General features: G+C 41.0%; 1 protein-coding gene across 1 annotated transcript; it reads right to left on the reverse strand.

Annotated features, from left to right (window-relative positions):
- Window positions 1-9,168: 9,168 nt before the first annotated feature.
- On the reverse strand, window positions 9,169-17,044 carry st8sia6 (ST8 alpha-N-acetyl-neuraminide alpha-2,8-sialyltransferase 6). The gene is made up of 7 exons (XM_063904171.1): window positions 16,311-17,044; window positions 14,248-14,322; window positions 14,050-14,124; window positions 12,639-12,783; window positions 11,140-11,252; window positions 10,926-11,018; window positions 9,169-10,855 (listed from the first exon to the last, which is right to left on the reverse strand). Exons 1-7 carry the CDS (start codon window positions 16,409-16,411, stop codon window positions 10,378-10,380), a joined length of 1,080 nt encoding a protein of 359 aa, XP_063760241.1. The 5' UTR covers window positions 16,412-17,044; the 3' UTR covers window positions 9,169-10,377.
- Window positions 17,045-19,280: the final 2,236 nt, after the last annotated feature.

Raw genomic sequence — 19,280 nt, forward strand, 5'->3', positions numbered from 1 at the left:
CCCCGCTACCAACCAATGAGAGCACGAGACCGGAGCGCGTCTTATTTTGAAGTTGTTTATTGTATGGCCGGAAAGGGGTGGTTCTATAAAACATGTTTGGATTGTGAAATCGATCTCTTTTGTTCCGGACCGCCAGACAGTAACTACTGATGAGATCTACTCTGTCAGCGGCCTGTGGACGCGTGTACCGGGCTATTGAGCAACAGCTGTGAAACTTTTGTAAAACCTACTGCTGCATCCTTTTATTACATACTCCTTTTGAAACTTATATGAGGGGCTTCACTTCGTTTCTTTTTAATGGACTCCTGGGCCTCGAATAAAAGAACATTTCTTACAGTACCAATTCGTTACGCTTCCGTTCGGGTTGTTCGGGGATCCAGCCACCTTTCAGCGGCTCATGGACCCGGTCCTGCGTCCCCACTCTGCATATGCTGCCGCCTACTTCAATGATGTCATCATTCACAGTGAGACGTGGGAGCAGCATGTGCAGCAGGTGGGGGCGGTGCTCGAGTCCCTGAGGTAGGCGGGGCTCACGGCCAACCCGAGGAAGTCTGCGGTTGGGCGGAGGGAGGTACGGTATCTGGGGTACCACTTGGGCGGCGGGCAGGTGCGGCCACAGGTTGAAAAAACAGCCGCCATTTCCGCCTGTCCAGTGCCCAAGACGAAAAAGAGGTCAGGAGGTTCATGGGGCTGGCCGGCTACTACAGGGGGTTCATTCCGTCCTTTTCTGAGCTGACCAGTCCCCTGACCGACCTTACCCGAAAGGGTGCTTCAGATCCGATCCAGTGGACGGAGCGGTGCCAGCTGGCGTTTGAGAAGGTTATGAAAGCCCTTTGTTTTGCAGACCGACGCTTCAAACAGCGGGGTGGGGGCCGTTTTGTCCCAGGAGGTGGAAGGGGTCGACCGCCCCGTACTGTACATCAGCGGGAGGTGAGGTACAGTACGGTGGAAAAGGAGTCCCTCGAGTCAGTTTTCGGCCGGCGGGGTCCCGGTATATCCTACCTGTATATCCTACTATTGTTTAAGAGGGCTGCAGAAAAGGATTAGCAATGGTACGGTGGTGTATTGCTATCACACTAAAAAAAAAAATAAGGCTCAGTATCAAGTAATTACGTGAAAGTTTCTTGTTATAACAAGATCTTTTTCACGTTTAAACAAGATAAGTATCATGTTATTACATGAAATTATCACGTTATTTCATGATAATTATATTTTCACGTTATAACGTGAAAATATCATGTTATTTCAAGATATGATATTTTCACGTTTTTACAAGATATGTATCATGTTATTACATGAAATTATCACGTTATTTCATGATACTGACATTTTCACGTTATAACATGACAATATCATGTTATTTCAAGATATGATATGAATCACGTTATTACATAAAACTGTCATGTTATTTCAAGAAAATGACATGGACGAAACAGCGTTCGCTTCAAAGAAATAGCCTATAAAGGAAGTAAAACGGCCCGACGCGCAACCGAATTGCCCGAGATGGATGTTTCTGATAATATATGCTTTTATTTCCTACTTGGCCTGAGACACTGGGAGATATTGGCATTTCTTAGGATGGACGGAATTATAATAAGCATGCCAACGCTAAGGAGGCGACTGAAGTTCTTGGGGTTGTTCAGGAGGAAAGCCCAGTCAGACTTGGTGGAAGTCGCGCTCTTCATTCAGGAGCAACTTAACCATTATGGAATGTTGCATGGCTACAGGTTTATTCATTTGAAATGCATACAAGCGGGTTTGGTTGTTACTCAGACCACTGTTCGCTGTCTCCTGAAAATTCTCGACCCAGAAGGAGTGGAGCTGAGGTTAAGACGTCGTCTGAGACGACGTCGGTACATAAACCCAGGCCCGAACTTCTTATGGCATGTGGATTCATATGACAAGCTGAAACCATATGGAATATGCATCAATGGCGCAGTGGACGGTTTCTCGCGTATGGTTATATGGCTACACGCGTATTCCACCAGTAGCAATCCTAGGGTCATTGCGGGGTACTTTATTGATGAGGTTGACAGCAGGGGCGGCACTCCCTCTCGTGTCCGAACTGATCTGGGCACTGAGAATTGTGTATTGGGGCAAATGCAACAGTTTCTAAGAGGTACCCATAATGATGCGTTTTCCGAAAGATGCTACATTACCGGTTCGAGTAACCATAATCAAAGAATTGAACAATGGTGGGGATTTCTGAGAACACACCATGCGCAATATTGGATGAACACATTTCAAGAGCTCAAAGACCAGGATCATTTTTCAGGCGATTTCTTGGACATGAATCTTATTCGGTTCACGTGCTTGGAAATAATTGAGGTAGGTACAAACCTTGGTTTCCCTGTGTGTTATAGCGTAAAATCTTTAAACCAAACCCTTGCAGGCTGTTCAAAATTGCGCCCTGGTGGCCAGCAGGCCACCAAAGTCCGAACCTCGGTACCTGTTTAAAAGCTGAAAGTAAATGTACGCTAAATGTCTAAATGGATATATTATATTAGTTTCAACTTATGTTTGCCTTGGATAACTGTGATCGTCTATTAGAGAGGGTTGTTGGTGAGATTGGGTCCTCTGCGTCGGAGCGCACTCTGAGAGCGCATCTCAGCTCTCAGCTGACGAAATACAAGTTCCAGACGGTGTCGCCAAAATGTAATAGGCTTTGAGTGGGGCACAATTGATTGACGAAAGCACTTTCCCATAGTGATATTTGATTTATCCATTCAATACAATTTAATTTAATACTAAATATGACATATCGCCAAAAGTTCTATGTGGTGGGGATAATTATTTTCCACAATGCTGGTACTGGAGCAGCACCCGTCAGAACTGTTACTTTCTGCCAACATAAATACATTTGGAACTAGAAGCACTCAGAGAGCGCAAACCTCCGTCAAGACCATGCGGTCACTGATGCCATAGCATCTACACGCCATAACATCTAGACGCTAATGCGGATCTAATCACTTGTTCCTTTTGTCATTTCCAACAACTCCACAAAATTTCATCAAAATCCGTTCACGACTTTTTGAGTTATCCTGCTGACAAACAGACAAACAAACGTACGCGACCGAAAACCAAACCTCCTTGACGGAGGTAATCAGCATTATGGTTGTCCCAAGGTTCTAAATAATATATTTTTTCTCAACATGAGTTTGTCTTTGAATGCCTGAATCAACAAACAAAAACATTTATTCTGTAGGCTACCACATTGTTATCTAAAGGGGCTGTGTTTGGTCTGAAAAGGGGCCCCTGCATAGTCTAATTTCTAGTCCTTTTTTCAGAGGGAGCTGCAGCAAGTGGCCCAGCTTTGGAACTGCCACAGAATTCGCCCAAGCAGGAATGCAGTTTCTCCAAGTGGACAACCACTCATATTGTACAGCATTCCACAACTGTTTGGCAGTACAGATCACTTGAAAACTGTACGACCTCAACAAGTACAACTATGCCGAGAGGAATGCCTGCCAAGAGGACCATTTCCATGCGAAGAGACTGTTTTTGATATTTGCTGTCTCGCAATGGCAGAAAATCATCTGCACACATCCTCTACTGCAGAGGAAGCCATTGAACTGTACCTTTTTTTGCGAGCATCCATCCATACTCTGCTGTAAAGGGAGACATACAGACCAAAACACATTTGGGTTGTCTTTTGCCCGTTTTTACCATATGTTCTCTTTCAGACAGGACAAATAATGTTCAAACTAAGTCTTTATTTTCACTTAACTTTGTGGCAATAGGCATTCTAGCTGTGATTTTTTCCCCTGGTTTACACAATTTACCCCATGATTTCTGGAGTATTGATTCAGGACTATAATGTCAACTGTGTTGATTTGTTTTGAACATTTCATATTTGAGGAATAGACCGATCCCAACCATAATATTTTTGTTTTAATTTATTGATCTATTTTGCCTACTGTAGTTTACCAAGTAATGTATAGGCCTACAAGAATTCAGTGTGGTTATGTTTTCTTTTTTTATAGGATAAAACAAACTTAAATATGACACAAAATAAACTCTTGTGTTTCCCAACATTATGATGCAATATGATCAGTGAAAAAATGAGTGATAAGTGCAAGTCTACATTTATTTTGTAGTAACATGTATAGCAACAATTGTAGTATCACATTGCTGCCTTTGGTAACTCATCAACATGTATTACCTGATAAAACAACAGGTCACAAGAGTATAGAAATAGATTTGTGCTCAATTAACATTGAAATCAATCGGTCTTGAACTCACAGCACTCTGGAACTCATCAACATGAATTACCTAATAAAAAAACAAGTTTAGATATAAACAAACAAGAGCAGCACAACCCCATACATATACAGGTATTAAGCATATCGCTCTCTGTGGGAACTCATCAACAGGTTACATATGGAAATAGATTTGAGCTCAACTAACATTAAAATCAGTCACACAAAAAAGTGGTAAAATCTTGAGCTCTGCTCTCTGAAACTCAACATGTTGAAAGAAAAAGGCTTGTTTTGCAAACGATGTGTACCTCCGTCTCTCAAAAATGAACCTGTTACACTGAGACAGATGAGATACATACCACTCTATACAATTGTGAATGTATATGCGCTTTTATCAGTCAAAATGCTGTCAAATTCAGTGCGCATTTCAGGATAGGTAGCATATGTCCATGGCAGTTCGATAACTGCACCACACGTATGGGCCACAGGTCGTCGGGCCAGTCCATCTATTGGGGTGAACACAATCTCAATTTTGTTCACACAGATTATGTCTGACCCTGTGATGAATCTTAACAACCGTCTGAGACCTGTAGCATCCAATCCGCGAACATATTGTTGAAAGAAACGAAGGCTCTGGGTCTTTCTTTGAGTCATAGGAGAGGCTTCTAGTAGCTTCAGAAACTTTTTGGCTGTTGGTTTTTTTTCCTCATACATGTCCAAGACATGTTGAGGGCTTGTGAATGCATCCTTTAGGAAGGCACCAGCTATCAAGGACATCTTCTCAGATGCATATCTTGGCTTTTGGATAAGCTGTTTGTGTGCCACCTTTAGAAGGATGCCTTTCAAATTGTTTCGTGTTGGAAGGGCTGTCACATCCATGCGGTCCAGCAGATCTATCAGCTCATCCCTGTCGTCCTCTGAAAGATCTTCTTTTAAGGCAGTAGTGATTAACTTCCTATCTGATTGACAAACAAACAGAAGAAGACTTTCAAAAAGCACATCATCTGAGACTTCATTCTCACCAAAAATTAGTGAAACTGCGAAAGCGGGGGATAAGCGACAGGGAAAATAGCCATGGTCTTGAAATCCTTTGAGTAGGATTCGGCCGATGGATTTCCATTCTTCCTCTTGCCATTTAGGACACAGAGATGGAACCCTCAGGTCCTCCCCTTCAGCTGTGTGGTCCAGAAGTTGTGTCCAAAATGCAGCATACACGTCCCTTGAGACACCATTGAGGTCGGCTCCTCTTTCATCAATGTAAGTGTATCGAAGGGAGTGCTTGAGAAGAGCTGAATCCTTGAATTGGGCTATCATCTCTTCCAGAAGATTGACCCTGTGTAGTTTAAGTGTTATATTCACAACAGATGAATCTGTAGAGGTACCTGCTACATCATCTATAGCTGACTCGGGAGCAATGTTTGCTGCACTTGTGGAGCGAGACATGCTGGATGAGTTGTCACTTGCTGTGTCTGGAATGATGAGTGCTGAGCTTGCACTGGGGAATATGACTGATATGATGGCAGTGTCCTCATTGAGCAGCAGGTCAGGTTGATATAACAAAGTGTCATCCAGTTGGCCAGCCATGGGTTCTCCGAGAAAAGGGCCAATCATCACCTCAGATGTGTCTAGAAAAGCTTCTATATCGACAGTTTGAAGAGGCAGCTCGTCCTCTTCATGCATGCTATTCTGCATTTGTTGGTTCATCTTTGATTCTTCCCCGACACATTCTTCAGCATCTTTATCTTTTGGAACCTTTGTGCACAGGTAGAATCTCAACACTCCCATTCTTAGTACGCTGTAGAGTTCCCCAACTGTAATAGCATCATCAAAAATAGCTTCTTCCTGATAATCTACTATGTCATGGCTAAATGTTTCAAACTTTCCTAGCTTATTTTTTCCATTTGGGAAGAAAATATCTTTGGCATACTGCAGTATGTCAGTCTTCTTTGATTCTTTGGGTACATCAAGGGTCCTTGTCCCCCCTCCTTTGCGCTTTCTGACTTGTTTGCCTTCGTGAATCCATCCCAACTCCACTTTTCTTGTCTTCTTTTCTGCAAATTTGTTGCACGTTGCATAATGTATTTTCTGTCTTTTGGTAGACGTCTCCTGGTTATTGTTCTCATCACTCACAGCAATGCCCATTTTGCTCTTCAGTTTTTCCAGCATTGAATGTTTTGCAGATTCTTTTGTTTTGGCAGTGGCACTGTGTTGCAAACAGAAGCGTCTTGCCGCAATCCTGTCTCCAGAAGTTGGGATGTAGTCAGCCAGAGTGTTGTCATCCATATAATCAAGGACTGTGGCATCAATCTGTGAAGACATAATAATAATTACAACTCAAGTACAAGACTACACAACTTACTGTATGTACACACACAGGAATCAAAGAAGGGGCGTAGTATGATACCATTATCTTTATGAACTGAGACTAAGTGATTATAACAAGTAAACAATGAATGCATACAGTAATTAAATTAATAATCATTTGTTTGGTAATTAAATACATTCTAATTCAATCCTTTTATCTGAAATGATGAATGTATTCTTCAATTGTTGCTCAGTGTGTTTTAAAATTCACCTTTTGAAGGAATTAAGACAAAAAAAATCAAGTCTCATCAATCAACTTCTCACTATTGGCCATATAGCCTAAAATGACACTCCTAAACTCAGATCACTAATTGTCCAGTCAATCAAACCCAAAAAGGGCCAAACATAAAACAAATTGCAATAGTAATGGTTCCTTTTATTGATCCTTAAACCCCATTGTATCATATTAAAATCTACCTGCATCTACCTTCATCTTGAAAAAAGTCTGTTCTAGAAGGTAGATTTTGAATATGTGATGTAGGGGGAATTTTGCTTTTTGTTTTAAGTTTAGCCTGTTGCTGCAACAGCTGCATAGGTCTTTTTTTAAACCACATAGCCTATTTAAGATGATATCTCATTTGGACATTTAATCATCATATTTCCGAAAACTTTTAAAACAAAAAATAGTTGCCTTAATGTGAATTAACAACTGTGAACGTTTCAAATTGATATCTCTTTGGTCCTATTCATAGTAGGCTACGCGGATCTCCCTTTCGTTGCCTCCCTATGGAAAAATGAATAGGAAATCTCCAACTTTGACGTTAAAAAAAAGTATGTTTCACTATATAAATCAGTAGATTTTTCACATGTTATTTAGATATACCTAGGAATGACTCAAAACTTGGAATGATTATCATTGCTATTTGTGCCGTGGCAAACGCTAGACTGACTGAACCATCACCCGAATCAGAGTTTACAAGCAAACAGCCTTAGATATGGCGCCCTTTATTAGGCCTATCTGTCGGTCGATCGATGGCGTAGCAGGCACTAGCTATTCTTTTTACCCTGCAGGATAGGACTGCCTACACATTTCGTGTTAAAAGTATTGCATTCTGCATTGAAGTACAGAAGGTTATTCATGAAGCAGTTTTTAGTGTCCAAACATTGCATTTACAGCCTTCTCTAGTAAAAACTGTAGTATTGCAGTGATACCAAAACTACAGTTCTGAAACAACATAGGATCCCTCCACTCCATGTTTTTGCTAATAATAGGCTACTCAAGTTCATGTGAGGCCCTGATGATGGTGTGTCCAAAGTGCTGTGCCATTTTAAGGCTCGTAAGAGAGCGTTTACCGAAGTTACCGGGGAAAGTGCCCAAAGTCCAAACAGGACAGCGCTTGGGAGCAGACTCCCATTTACTGGAGAAGCCAAATAGCTAGCAACTATCCCCCATTTTCAGATTAGCTTACCCTTGCGGTTTAGTGCATGCCGTCAACAATATTGTTCTTTATCCGTGAAAATTGAAAACCACAAACATGTGTCAGTCAGAGCTTATAGCTGATATAAGCAGAGACTGTAAAATAGGACTTTAGTATCTTTGATATAAGGTCACATATTTGCCGCATTTTAGCAGGGCTGCGCACTGCCAACACTGCCTATCGCTCGCTACAGCACCTAGCAGCCATGTTCAGCAGTTCTACAGCAAACTACAATTTGAGGACAGTAAAATACACTTACATGATCTTGCTCCATTCGGAAGAGACAGTCCTCTGGAACACCCCGACCTCGAAGAAATCTCCAGAGTGGAGAATCCACATTTTCAGCCATTCTCAAGTAGGCCTAAACGCTACAGATTGGACATTCAAGTGAAAGGGAAGCGCGCTAGTAGACTGGCTTGGCTGTGTATCAAAGTAAAGCCATGTTTTCACGTTATAACGTGTAATATCATGAAATAACGTGATAATTTCATGTAATAACATGATACATATCTTCGTTATTTCATGATAATTATATTTTCACGTTATAACGTGAAAATATAATTATCATGAAATAACGTGATAATTTCATGTAATAACATGATACTTATCTTGTTTAAACGTGAAAAAGATCTTGTTATAACAAGAAACTTTCACGTAATTACTTGATACTGAGCCTTATTTTTTTTTTTAGTGTGATAGCAATACACCACCGTACAATGGAGAGCTGCAGGCTCGGAGAAAAGAAAAGAAAAAGACGAGTGCGAGCAGGCCAAAGCACCAGAAGGTAACTTTCTGTCGGTCGGCTCTGCTGCTTGAACCTCGAGAAGATTCGTTTTGAAGATAGGCCTATGCAACCAATAATTAACTAATATATTATGGATTCATGCATTTTAAATACATTAACAAGTTTAGTTAAAATGAAGTTTTAAAAAACGATGTATGAGGTGTGAAATAAATTAAATCAAGAGAAGAATGCATATAAAAGGACTTGGCAAAACTATGCTAATCAATCATTGGATTATGTGGTTTTCCAGTCAGTGTTTTTTATGCAGAAATTAAAATGCATTCCAATGGGGAAATCTTGGCAGGCACTAAATTGTGCAAGCTGGGATGTCTGGGGGGGAAAATGTCTGCCTGGTTAGTTGAATGAATTTAATAAATTCCACTCCAGCAACAACAACTTTTTTGTAATAAATATTTATTCATTGATTCACTTTGACTTCATTTTTCCCTTGCAGCTGGTGCATTTATAAAATAAAAAATCACACAACTCTAAAACTGTCTTTCCGATAGTTTTCAAGGTTGGTCATCGCTTGTCAAATGTTAAGACTTCATAATTATCAACATGAGAGACAATACTCCCAGTTGCAAAAGACCCATTTTAAGTCTTGGTACAAAAGACTTCTTACCCAAAGATTACAATTTTCATCAAAAGTGCACAATACACATTATATCACCTTATATTGGAGTCAGTAATTAATTTAGCAATTACAACAACAAAGTATTAATTTCCAAACTTTCATTGAATCAAGATGTGAATGTTGTAACCTTTTTACCACATATTGTCACTGTGGTGAGAAAGGGTAGCACATTGTTAAACAGGCTCACCATAGTGACTTTTGTGAGGAGGGACCACGTTCTGTTGTGTGTTTGTTTAGTCCTTGGCTCTGAGACAATAGGGTCGTCCGATTACCACAGGTCCCGCAGAGGGCTGCCATGATGGTTTGTATTTGAGGCAACTGGGACACAACCTATGCAAAAACTGAGATCTGATGCTTACATCGTGCCTTAATGCCATCCAGCAGTGTTAGTGACGTCGAGAGGGATCCAGATTGTAAAAATAATTTCCCACAACCAGCACCAGTGAATAAAGTAAGGTGTGTGAGTACCATACATTTCCCCTTGAATAATTCAAGAATCATTTTTAGAGTCGGTAAGTGTTATGCAATTTTAACTCAAAGGTCAAAAGACTATTGTAAGTGTTTTACACACACAATCTTCATGTTACGGAGGTATTTCTTTAAAATACATTCAGTTTGATGCAAAAGAAGGCACTAAACCCTCCCAAAGTTCCTACTAAGGATCCACATTTTAATCAAACCAACTCCCTCCAGACTCCAGCTATAACATTTTTGGTAATAACTACATTTTTACACACACCACAAGACTGTTAACAGAATGATACAGTCTTAAGATTGCATGTTAATATCAGTGCACATGTCCTGGTATATGACTCAGCATTACATCTAAATTCATAAATCTACCTTGCTTGAACACACCATTACCATGATTCAGCCAGAATACAGATTCAATCAAAATCATATGAAAAATGTATGAGTGACTGAGCTACAAAAGACATTTTGCCACTGTCTTGCTGGCTAATTTGGACCTTGGAACTACTTTTCACGTTGCTGACAGTCTCCCAAGTGAAGCCTGAGCACTCCCTGACTGTGCAGCTGCAACAGGAGGTCAAACTCAGCAGGCATGGAGTGAAATTTTGTTTTAGTTTGTCTGTCATCGTAGTAGTGGTTAGTCAGGGCATGGAGTCCATTGGGGTGATTACTGAAGGGCCAGAACCCGTACAGATGCACGTTGGCACAGTGTTCCAGCGCTATGCTAGCCATGATAATGCCTGTGCTGAGGCGCACTGCTCGTAAGCCTCGGGAGCGCCAGAAGAGAGCCAGGCTCTGGAGGTACTCAGGGTTGAAGAAGATGGGCTGGATGGGACTCACAAAGTCCTCAATGCTGTATACTGCCCTCATGCACACAGCAGTGTTGTGGCCATAGGAGAAGGCGGGAAGAAGCAGACGGGACTTGCCGTAGCTACGTAGACTCTCCACAAATGGACGCCGACGCCCCATTAGAGCCCCATACCTGAAAAAAAAAGCAGATGTCAAACAACAGAACAGCTTATTAGTGTAGTGAGACTCATTTCTTTGCTTACTTCTCTAGGAAAATGCTTGGGTTGGCTGTCACAATGTCAGTCTTGATGCCTACATGTTTCTCATAGCCTTTTCCTAAAGGAGGTAGGTTACACCTGAAAAGCCAACAAAAATGATATATAAAGATTCTCTCATAAAATGAACGACCAAGACAAGTTTATTTCTGTCTATTATATTTTAATTAGCCTTTCAGTCCTCTAATATTAACTTTCTCACCTTATAACAAACTCTGCTGAATCGATGATGTCGCCGCAGCTGCTGTTGGTCAGAATCCCTCCGTTCCCGACAACAGCACACGTGTCCCAAGTATTATTTGGGAACGGATGCTCCTGGAAATAAATCCAACAGGAATTGTATTAAAAAACAACAAGCTTTCTATTTTTCATTAATTGTGGGTGTAGGAGCCATACCAAGGGATGGAAATATATAGCCAGAGCGTTAGGATTAGGTACATTTATATGAAAATGCACAAATTCTTTCAAACTTGAGATACTGAGGTTAAGCTGCTATAAAACCTTGATAAAAGTACTGGTTGGACTGTTGCAGCTCTTGTTGTAACCTTCAAAAACCTGAATCAAGGGCTTTTGTCCAATCTATTATGTACCTCCTCGAAACCAACAATTACATATTCACAACCACTTCAGACCAAAGGCTGAGTGAAAAGCAGACCCTTACAGAAGGAGGGTCGTCATGGTATTGTTTAAATAAGGGGATAACGGTCCCCTGTTCCTCCTGGAAGGTATTCTCAGGCTTGCATTCAGTTGTTCACATGAACATTGACAGAAATGGATATAAAAAGTTGAGCTAACAACATAGCGCTATAGAGGCTTCTTTATTATCTGTTTAAATCTGGTCAGTCACAGTAAAACACTCAAACTTGCAGATGACAAAGTTATTTTGAGTCTGCTTGATGACAATCAGTCATCCCTGACTGTTTGTATATGCATAGTGATGTGTCATTTCCTGAGACTGAACATGAGACAAAAAAAACATCCATTTGAGCAAATCATATTAGGAAAAGTTGAGGTTGTCAGTAAGACAGTCTGTCCCAGTCTCTCCTATGATACGTCTCTCGTTCCTCCCTCTATCCTGAAGCTTATTACTGGGAACCTGTTTCTGAATATGTATCTGACCGCTGGCACTCTGTTATTCATAGTGTTCTCTCAGTAAACGTATCTTTCATCATTTTATTAACAAATCCCTTCACAGTTCCTGTCTGGCCGGTTGGACTTTCCTATTCCTTGCCTCCTCGTCCCGACCCACCAGGACCGAGTTATAAGTACCACATAGTTGTGCAGTATTTGACAAAAAATGTAAACTTTTCTCAAATGTTGATGGATTGTTGTGATATAAATAGATTCCAGAGGATGAATTCTTATAAAGTATAGAGATATCCTCTTCCTATATCACGACAAGCAACCCTATCTGACTCAGTCACTCACTTTTGTCTACTGGCAACAAAATTAATCCTACAGCTGGATTTCAAAGTCCAGCAGCTCAGTTTGAACTTATTCTGCAAAAATAGTTATAATCTATTCTAGATTTTCACAAATGTGAGCCCTTAACCCCCCAGAGAGTCAACATGTAAGTAAATACATGACTTATGGCTAAACTAGAGCTAAGTTATACAAATGATCTGAGGTAATACATTTGGAGCAATGAAGGTAATAAGCAGCAGATTGTGTGGTTATATTCACAAATGAGAAACAACATACCTTTGCAAAGGTGCTGAAAAGTTCAGGGGTCACCTTGATGGTCTTTTTCTTATCTCCATCATACACAATCTTTGATCCCACAGGAGTGTTAGCCTGGGTAATGATGGCCTTGTCCAAACCATGGCACTGACTGGTCAGCTGAGAGCTGGGGAAACACAAGGACTTGTTAAATAACTTACAAGAAGGTCATGGGGGTTAAAGAAAGAAAACATTCATAATTTACGTAAGTCAGGCAGTTTGTTCAGGTTATAAATAGGAAGATTCTAATTTCATGTAATGTTTTTAATTGAATAAAGAGACCCAGGTTGGGCGAATCAGAGTTGATTCCTTCAGGAGAAGTCACTCATATGACCTTAAAGTATGTAGCTATATTTGTAATGTCTGTGTAAGCAAGTTCCACTGCTTTTACCCATACTTCTACTTCTTCTTCTTTGTTCTGACTTGTTATTCTTTTTAACCGTACAAAGAGCAAAACACATTCTACTTATCTGTTGATTTTTCTTTAAATCTTTCAAACTAGCACACTTCAAGTTGATGCATTGCATTTGTATTTCAAAGGCCTGTATTAACATGTCAGTCTGTTGAGTTGAACCAGTAGTGTTTGAGCTAAGTAATACACTGCCCAGCCAAAAAAAAGGTCACAAGCCTGTGGGGGCAGTGCTAGGATCTGGGGTTGCTGCAGTTAGTCTGGTCTAGGTTCAGCAACGTTATGTGCCCAAAGAATGAGGTCAGCTGACTCCCTGAATATACTGAATGACCAGGTTATTCCATCAATGGATTTTTTCTTCCCTGATGGCACGGCATGTTCCAAGATGACAATGCCAGGATCCATCGGGCTCAAGTTGTGAAAGAGTGGTTCAGGGAGCATGAGACATCATTTTCACACATGGATTGGCCACCACAGAGTCCACACATGAACCCGATTGAGTATCTGTGGGATGTGCTGGACCAGACTTTGCGCAGTGGTCCGAATCTCCCGTCATCAATACAAGATCTTGGCGAAAAATTAATGCAAGACAGAAATAAATGTTGTGACATTGCAGAAGCTTGTAGAAACGATGCCACAGCGAATGCGTGCCGTAATCAAAGCTGAATGCGGTCCAACAAATGTTAGAGTGTGTTAACTTTCTTTTTGGCCAGGCAGTCTATTAGTTCCTTTATGTCCCCCTATTGAGCTCGGGCTTAATGTAGAGTTAATTTGAATTGCCTTTTAAATCATATTCATTGTACATCCCAGGGCCATGAATATAACATTTTTTAGGGCTATGGACACGGAAGATAGAACATTTTTATGCATGCATGAACAGTGATTTGAAATTCCTGGTCACCCTTTTTCTTTTATCTTGCTGGTTGTGTTGTTGTTTCCAAAGTTCAGAATAAAATAAAATAAAATACCTGTGTCATAGTTTACCTGAATTTTTGGTAATTGTTTTTCTGCTTCTTCCAGGTTTGAGAGTAACGCTCTATTGCTTTGTTGATGACCTCTCTGAGGACCCATACACAAACACAAACACACAGTCAAGTGTTTAATCCCTGTATTGCTGTCTTGACTTGATATGATGAAAACAAAGCTCCTTTGAAGAGAAACAGTGATTGTGTTTGCTCTCACCTGCAGCCTTTACAAGGGTCAGAGAGCTGAGGAGCGCTTTTCTTTTTAGGATGCGGCCTCTGAGGTTCCACATTTCTGTGGAGTGAACAAGAGAGAAACAGGACAGGTAAGGAAATAAGCAGATGTCAGACAAAGTATATATATTTTTCTTAGCTGTATTGATTGATTGATTCATTCATTCCATGCACCTTTACGTTAAAAGAAGCAAACTCAATTAAAGGGACAGTGTGAAGGATGTGGCCTATATAACTTTTAGCACCTTTGCCTTGCTCATAGGCCATACCATAACACTCTTTAGGAGCATAGAAATTCAGGCTTCTGACTTTACGGCAGTTTTACAAATCTACAGTGGCCTTCAGGTAACAATTGAAGGCCCTATCCAGAGCCAGTTTATGGTTTGTTCCTTTGCTACTGTAAAACACGGAGGTGCAACATGGCAGATTTGGTGGTACACGACCCGCTCCCTATGTAGATATGAATGGCCTAATGTAAGAAAACATAACTACTCTTAGCTGTAGGTGATTAAAGACTACTCAAAACGCAGTTTGGAATTGTATAGTCTCTGCCAATGGATCCCGCTGAATACTACAGACTGGCAGCTGTGTAGTTTAGTCAGGGAGTACAAGCAGTATATGCTTTTATACAATAAACTAAATGCTGTTTTCCTTTTGACATGAGGTAGAGCAATGGTAAGTCTCTTCTCTTAATGAACAACCAATGTACACACATGGCAGAGACCTTTGCTGCTTAGCTATATTTTAGCAGGAGATTTGTGCAACTTGTGGTCGGATATTTGTAAGGTTTATGGTCTGTGCTCTAATCGTGTTAGAATCAGAATCAGAATCCCTTTATGCATCCCACAGAGGGGACATTTTTTCATTTGTTAAGCAAAAAAGAACCAAAGACTGCTTAATGTAACAAAATGATACAAAATGATATACAACAATTACACAATTTTACAGAGCCACAAAAATAGACATCAGAAACTGTTCTGAAGTATAGCAGCCAGGTAAATATTGCACAGTTATTAACTGTATATATATATATATATAGCACATTGTATTGCACATGGTATGGGGGTAGTCTGTGTTGTTATATGTGTCGGGGTCTAGCGGGGGCCATGATGGTTGTACAGTCTGACCGCTGAATTAAGTATAAAGTATACAAAAACGTTTTGATAGAGGGTGGTTATGGGTATTGTTTTTTGTCCCTACTAAGAAATAGGACAGATAAGGTATTCTAAAACTGCCTCTGATATAGCACTTCCACTGAATTAATGGTTATTGGTCTCAGGGTTAGAGATTTTGCCATTTCTGTACTATCTGTTTACTTGAACACCATTTAAAATAATAGATTAAAAAAATATATATCATTACAATTATAGTGCCTAATATTTTGAGATTACTCAATTCATGAAAAGCACAGATACACATGGTCTCATAAAGCTTATGACATGCAACACATAAACGAACATGTAGAAATATGGAAATGGAACATTGAAATTGAATCCACATTCAACAACACAGTGAAATGTAGCCTCTGCATTTACCCCACCGTAGGTAGCAGGAGCAGTGGGGAAGTACTATATACACAGCACTAGGGAAACAATGTGGCGGTCCAGTGCCTTGCTAAAGGGGCATCTCAGCCTGGAGGTGAACAAGCACATCTCAAAGTACCATTCCACACTCTATAATTGGTCCGATCAGAGACGTTAACTGAAAACTAATTTTGCACTAACTACACTTTCTATAGTTTTGTGTCTTTTGACAAAAAAATGACATGAGTGGGGAAAAAGTGTTATAACGTGTTTAGAAGGTCTTCTTTCAGCCTCATATCTTTCATTTTGTCTTGCGGTCTTTTCAAACCCCGTTGTGCCTCTTTGTCACCTCTAACACCATTAGCACCCCAAAACACAAAAACCTTCTTGACTGAATTGAAGAAAGTGTGTGTGTGTGTGTGTGTGTGTGTGTGTGTGTGTGTGTGTGTGTGTGTGTGTGTGTGTGTGTGTGTGTGTGTGTGTGTGTGTGTGTGTGTGGGACTGAGAAACGTTGTGGAACACTTACTTGTTGTCGACCATATACCAGATGACAGTGGTCAACAGGCTCCCCAAAAAGAAGAGAGTGATCACCAAAGAGAAGAATGACTTCAAGAGCTGTCCCCTCATATCTCTCCACTTCTGCTAACTTCACCTGATGACTCCACACCCGCCCCCCCCCCCCCAGCCCCAACTGTCTGTCTCTCAATCTTTCTCTCTGCTCCACCTTGCTTAACACTCACCCAATGTCTGCTTTCTGTTATCCTCTCTGTGTTTGCTGATTTCCTTTCTCCCTCATTGGCTCTCTCTCTCCCTGTCTAAAATAGCATACACACACACTCTTTCTCTCTAAATAGCATTAATCTCAGCTTCCTTACGTATTCTTTATTTTAATATTTTTACCTGCCTCCCCCTCTCTATCCTCTTCCTGTCTGTCTGACTGGTTTGACTCAGTGTTTCTCCTTTCGTTCGGGTGAGTGAGAGAACGCCTCTTCAGTTATTTGCCTTTCTCCATTTTCTGCCTCTTGTTCAGGCAAGTTCTCTGTCTTCTGTATACCTCTACTTTGTCCTTCCTCACTTCCTTTTTGGGTCCAAGTCAGCTGAAAAGAAACCGATCTTTTGTTGCTCCACATCCTACTTTAGTCCTTGCCATGTCTCTTTGATCCACAAATCTTCTTTCCTCATGTGTTCACACAGTCAAACTCACAATCCTACTTTCCACCTTTGTGCCAAAGCTCTTTCTATTCTCCGCCCCCAACCCAGAGCCCCAGACTTCCCTCTCTACTTTCCCCTCCCTCCCCCAGCCATCCTACGCCCACACCCCTTAAGCCCCTCTCCCCTTTGCACAAAAAGGAGCCAGTAACATGAGTGCCCAGTACTGAATTAGCCCACAGTTTGCCTCTTGGCCAGTGTGTTTGTGCTTATCACAAAATGTATCAAAACAAAAAGCGGCAAAGCAAATGAGGGGCAGATACTTCCTATCCAATCAGAATGACTGTTAAAACCCAGCAACGTCCTACATACACACACAAGCTTCTTTTATTCTAACGTCAAATGCAGTGAGCTGTATCAACTCATTTCCTCTTTCAAAAGAGTGAGTGTTTCTCAGCGTGAGAAGTGGGAGGGAGTTTGAGGTTGGGGCCAGGGAAGGAAACTCTCCTCTCATCTGAGATTGGCAACTTGCTTCTAAAATGGCTGGTTGTATCAACAGCATAACTAACTATAGTTGCAGCCGGCGGAAGTGAGGGAAGCGGAAAGTTAGAGTTAGTCAGACAGAGACAAAACCAGGGAGAGGTAGGGAGCTGATATCCAGAAGAGATGAGATGTTTGGCTTTCATTTGGGAGCTATGTGTTGTCAGCTGTCAAATGAAAGGGGAATAAAATCAAGGGATTATAGGAAATATGTTGCGTATAAAGTATGCATTTCTCAAAAAACACCCATAAACAGATGGCCGGTTCTCTTGAATTCATTCCATCTGGTTTTAGTTACAGTGGAAAATTCCACACTTAGCTCCTTTAAAATAAAGCAAAAATTGCCTAGTTACTACATGCTGATCAAGCTAGGCTGTGCCACAGCAACCCCAATCTCCAAAAACACACTAAACAAAAGAATTTAATTTTGGCAGAGGATAGGGGTTTGCAGAAGACGTGTTTGGGTCGTATGAGGCTGCTTTGCTGTGACCAGACGGAAAGGATTAAACAATGAAAAGGTTGTGCAAGTAATGAAATCAGACTTATGGGGCCAATAGAGAAAGTGCTTAGCCTGTTCCTTACCTCAAACACACATTCATGTAATGGTACCTTCCCTGACTCCAATGAGCAGAAAAGCCTCTCGTGGTGATACGTGACATCTTTGTGATAGTACAGGTGTCAATTGTCATGGTACATAAAAATTACTCTGATGTCAACAACCAACAAGAAGTTATTCTGGGGTAGAGAAAAAGGAAAACAGACAAAAGATAACAACCTCACCTCTGAAAGGGAGTGAGTGAGTATGACCTTTCATGCATCATGAGACACCAGCAGGAATCTGGAGATCAATGTGGGAGAAAATTGCTTTATCCAGAACAAAAATTCCATAAAAAATAACAAGGCTGCAGGCAAGAAAAGGAAGCCACGGCCCTGGAATAAGTGCAACAAAGAAACCTTTGCTTTTCTGGTCTGTTAAATCAAATATGGTCTCATCCCTTCTCCACATGCCATCCTGCTGTTTCCCAAGCACAACAGTCATTAGTTTATCACAGACAATGCAATTACCATTCAAAGACTCCATGAGCTACTTAACCACATTAGAGCCAAAGAAGTGCTTTTTCAAGATGACATACATAATCTTGTAACACCGTTGATTTCTCACTGTTGTGCAGCTGTTGTATGCCTGTAGGAAGCCCTGGGTCTCTCTGACTCAACGTTGATAAATCATGCAGGTGCTAACCTTTATTCTTTTTTCTTAATTCCTTTATTTATCTGTTAGTCATCACAGGGAGGAGGAAGGGGAAAATTGGCAAATGTTTGAACATTATAAAACATTTTTTGAACAAGCGCTAAAGCAGAATGTGAGTAGTATGTGAGGTGACTAGATTTGAACTTTTTGCCACGGTTTAACAAACCTTTGTGAGGTGTGTGCGTGTGTGTGTGTGTGTGTGTGTGTGTGTGTGTGTGTGTGTGTGTGTGTGTGTGTGTGTGTGTGTGTGTGTGTGTGTGTGTGTGTGTGTGTGTGTGTGTGTTCCCCGGATGCTCTTGAAGGGAAGTCTGATCACGCAGACTGCTTAGGGTTAGAGCTGCCGGCAGAAAGAACAACAAAAGTCCCATTGTCACCTATACAGCATACAATACATGTCAACCCCCTCCTTCAGCAATGATAAGGCTGCTGCCATCGTCTTCTAAAAGACAGGTTGCTCGTTTTTCAATGAAGTAATTTGCATAAGAGTCATATCCAGGCTCGCCTCTGACTCTGCTCAACATCAATCAACAACAGGGGTTTCCTTAGAAACACAGCGTG

Source organism: Eleginops maclovinus, chromosome 16, assembly GCF_036324505.1.
Source record: "Eleginops maclovinus isolate JMC-PN-2008 ecotype Puerto Natales chromosome 16, JC_Emac_rtc_rv5, whole genome shotgun sequence".
Classification (NCBI taxonomy): domain Eukaryota; kingdom Metazoa; phylum Chordata; class Actinopteri; order Perciformes; family Eleginopidae; genus Eleginops; species Eleginops maclovinus.